The sequence below is a fragment of the Propithecus coquereli genome, unplaced genomic scaffold (genome assembly GCF_000956105.1).
Source record: "Propithecus coquereli isolate 6110/MARCELLA unplaced genomic scaffold, Pcoq_1.0 Scaffold39, whole genome shotgun sequence".
In the NCBI taxonomy this organism is placed as follows: domain Eukaryota; kingdom Metazoa; phylum Chordata; class Mammalia; order Primates; family Indriidae; genus Propithecus; species Propithecus coquereli.
This window is the reverse complement of record NW_012149618.1, coordinates 3,193,427-3,196,527: the sequence shown is the minus strand read 5'-3', so window position 1 is coordinate 3,196,527 and position 3,101 is coordinate 3,193,427. Positions and strand designations below refer to the sequence as shown.

At 53.2% G+C, this 3,101-nt stretch overlaps 2 protein-coding genes across 4 annotated transcripts in view; one reads left to right on the top strand and one right to left on the bottom strand.

The window, feature by feature from the left end:
* The window catches only part of IFT172 (intraflagellar transport 172), a 39,224-nt gene extending 37,624 nt beyond the window's left edge, over nucleotides 1-1,600 (top strand). The window contains exons 43-48 of the mRNA XM_012652527.1: nucleotides 34-129; nucleotides 349-408; nucleotides 494-592; nucleotides 833-986; nucleotides 1,162-1,253; nucleotides 1,459-1,600. Coding sequence (XP_012507981.1) covers nucleotides 34-129; nucleotides 349-408; nucleotides 494-592; nucleotides 833-986; nucleotides 1,162-1,253; nucleotides 1,459-1,548 — 591 coding nt within the window. The 3' untranslated portion in view covers nucleotides 1,549-1,600. The remainder of the gene's footprint in view (nucleotides 1-33; nucleotides 130-348; nucleotides 409-493; nucleotides 593-832; nucleotides 987-1,161; nucleotides 1,254-1,458) is intronic.
* KRTCAP3 (keratinocyte associated protein 3) lies at nucleotides 34-3,095 on the bottom strand. Of its 3 annotated transcripts, none has more exons than XM_012652526.1 (6): nucleotides 2,892-3,095; nucleotides 2,755-2,814; nucleotides 2,376-2,582; nucleotides 2,135-2,269; nucleotides 1,911-2,023; nucleotides 34-88 (listed from the first exon to the last, which is right to left on the bottom strand). In XM_012652526.1, exons 1-5 carry the CDS (start codon nucleotides 3,048-3,050, stop codon nucleotides 1,916-1,918), a joined length of 669 nt encoding a protein of 222 aa, XP_012507980.1. In that variant the 5' UTR covers nucleotides 3,051-3,095; the 3' UTR covers nucleotides 34-88; nucleotides 1,911-1,915. The 3 variants fall into 3 exon arrangements, with proteins under 3 accessions (XP_012507980.1, XP_012507979.1, XP_012507978.1); XM_012652525.1 differs by lacking the exon at nucleotides 34-88 and adding an exon at nucleotides 1,691-1,788; XM_012652524.1 differs by lacking the exon at nucleotides 34-88 and adding an exon at nucleotides 1,732-1,785.
* Nucleotides 3,096-3,101: the final 6 nt, after the last annotated feature.

The following is a 3,101-nucleotide window of genomic DNA, read 5'->3' as shown; positions in this document are numbered from 1 at the left end:
CTGTGATAATAATGCTTTGAGTTTAATCCACAGGAAACTGTGGCTGCCAGGCTTTCTGTTTCACTCTTGCGTCACACCCAACTACTACCTGCAGACAAGGCCTTCTATGAAGCAGGCATTGCTGCCAAGGTAAGCTGGGACAGGAACGGTGGGGCTGAAGAGAGGAAATCAAAGGTTGGAATACTGAGAATATGCCTTCTGCTCAGGTAGAGGAAAGCTGGGTATGGGGCTGATGTTATGGAGGACATAGTCCTCCTATATCTTGCTAGGTTTTTCTCCCTGCATGCTAGAGAAGTAGCAGCCAAGCCCAGCCTGTTCACTCCCATTTGCAACTTTTCCCTATCGCAGGCAGTTGGCTGGGAAAACATGGCATTCATCTTCCTCAATCGCTTTTTGGATCTGACTGATGTGAGTAGGAAAGCTGTGCCCAGAGGTTGGGAGGTTTTGCCTGTCACAAGCTGTGCCTGACTCAGGGTCACTCACTATACTGCAGGCAATTGAAGAAGGGACTCTGGATGCCCTTGATCACTCTGATTTTCAGGACACAGACATTCCCTTTGAGGTGCCACTGCCAGCCAAGCAGCATGTACCGGTAAGGGCATGGGGTTGGAAAACAGGAAGACCTCACCAGTGTGAGCACACTGAGGGCCCTCACTATTCCTTCAGTGAAAGCAGAAGCAGAGTAGAAAGGTAAGGCTGCGACTGTATCCCCCAGTCCAAGGAGGATCGTTTATGGCTGACAGCTGGTATGCACAATGAGGGCTTAGCAATCTTCCTGCCACCTCCACTTTCCCTGCCTCGTGTGAAACTGCCGCTCCCTCTGTCCTTCCAGGAGGCTCAGAGAGAAGAGGTTCGAGACTGGGTGCTCACAGTCTCAATGGACCAGCGGCTGGAGCAGGTTCTGCCTCGGGATGAACGTGGTGTCTACGAGGCCTCCCTGGTGGCCGTGAGCACTGGAGTTCGGGCCCTGCCCTGCCTCATTACAGGTATGACCCCATATCCTGTGGCAGGTGGAAAGAAGTAGGATCAAGAAATTTTATTTTATTACAACTCAGTAAAGGGTGCAAAAGACAAGCCCATGCTACTAATCCCAGGTTGCTCTTTATTTTTTCCTCCTCAATCTCTCTCAAACCCCAGTTCATCTTTTTTCTTCCCCCACAGGATACCCGATTCTGAGGAACAAAATTGAATTTAAGCGGCCAGGGAAGGCTGCTAACAAGGACAACTGGAATAAATTCCTTATGGCCATCAAGGTTAGAGAGGGGAACTTGAAGGATGAGGGCAGAGAGAGCAGTACTGAAAAAAAACCACTAGAAGTGTGGGTGGGATTATCAAGAAGGCATTAAAGACCCTGAACCCTGCTCCCTGTGACATTGCCAAGGAGCTGATTTTCTTTGTATCAGGAATGTTTTCCCAGCATTAATGAGTTCCTCTCCTGTTCCTTCCATTTGCTCACAGACTTCCCGCAGCCCAGTGTGCCAGGACGTGCTGAAATTCATCAGTCAGTGGTGTGGAGGCCTCCCCAGCACCAGCTTTTCCTTTCAGTAATTGGTAGAGCTGAGGAGTTGGGACCTCTCATTAAAATTTTATAAATAATTGAGACCACTGTATTTTATTAGAGTCACCCCAACACCAGCATAGTGCCCTTCCCCCCACTCCATCCCCGAAAGGAATCATGATCAAGTAGTCAAAAAGTAGTTCTTTTATTACGATTGTTTATATCATCCTGAGGTCAGGGCCCCTTGCTTCGTGGAAAATCCTGTGGACTAAGCCCCGGAACAACACCTGCTTGACAGAGGGGAGAACCAGCCGGGGTCAGAAGGGGAACAGCATAGCAGACCCAGGCCCAGTTCTAAGAGCACTTCCCTGCCCCTACTCTTACCTGGGCCACCACCCTCCTGGCCCATTACCTGGCTTAAACCCAACTTTTCCGTGATGCCTGGATTCCTCGATTTTGATCCAGTAGCTGCTCATTTTCCTGCTTTTTACATTTAGGAGGTTCAAGCTCTGTCAGTTCTTCTAGCTACAGAAGAAGGGAGTCAGACACCTTGGCCCTCAAATGATAGATCAGCATCTTTTCAACACAGCCAACCTGTGTTGAATCAGCCCAGCCCTTTCTGTTCATCTTCCTTACCTGCTCCTGAAGCCCTTCCTTCCTGCAGGGCCCCACTCCACGTAGGGTGAGTGCAGCCACACAACAGTAGCCAGATAGAGCAGCCTCCCCTGCAGACATGAGCAAAGAAGGGATCCAAAGAGCCAAGGCTGTTTCCTGAAAAGCAAGGAAGGAGGAGACTGAGAGAGAGTGGGGCAGGAGCAGCAAATAGGGGAAATCCAAAGGGCTTTGTGGACCGGAAGAAGGAAGAGAATATGCTTACATAGATTCTTGTGGGGTCAAAGGGGCAGTCAGTGTGTCCAGGCCCCTGGTCCAGTGGTATTGAAGGATCCAGCAGTCCTGGATGGCAGTCAGCGATAAGACGGCGGCCACCGTTGGCCACAGTGAGCGACACAGCAAGGAGGAGGCCCAGAGAGCAGGCAGCGGACAAGAGCAGGTTCCCCAGAGCTAGTGCCAGCAGGGCCCAGTGCTGGCAGGAACAGGAGACCCGGTGAACAGCCTAGGCCTGGCTAACTCTCCCAATGACTAGACGCCCCCCTTTCTCCATTCGAGGCTCCTCTCATCCACTGACCAAGTTCAGTCAGACCCCATTTCCCTGACTCAAGGTCGCCTCCTTGCAAGCTCCCGAAGCCCCTTCTCACCAGTGGTGGGCGAAGAAGGTTCCTGGATGCCAAGAGGGCCACGAGTCCCAAGGAGACGGTCTGCGGAAGACACAAATCCTTTGGCCCGCTGGGCTCCGCGCGTCGGGCCCCACCTCCGCCCCCGCCCCCGCGCTCACCAGCAGCCCAGAGCCGACGGAGATGACATTGGCTGTGGTGTACTCCGGTGTGACGGCGCCTCGGGGATTGGCCACGTGCCGCAGAACGGTGCCGTGCAGCACGGCCCCCAGCAGCAGGTTCACGTGGCCCACCAGGATCAGCGCGAGGCCCACGCGCATCAGGCGCCGGGGCCCCCGCGCAGCGTCTGCAAAGCATGGGGAAAGGGCAGG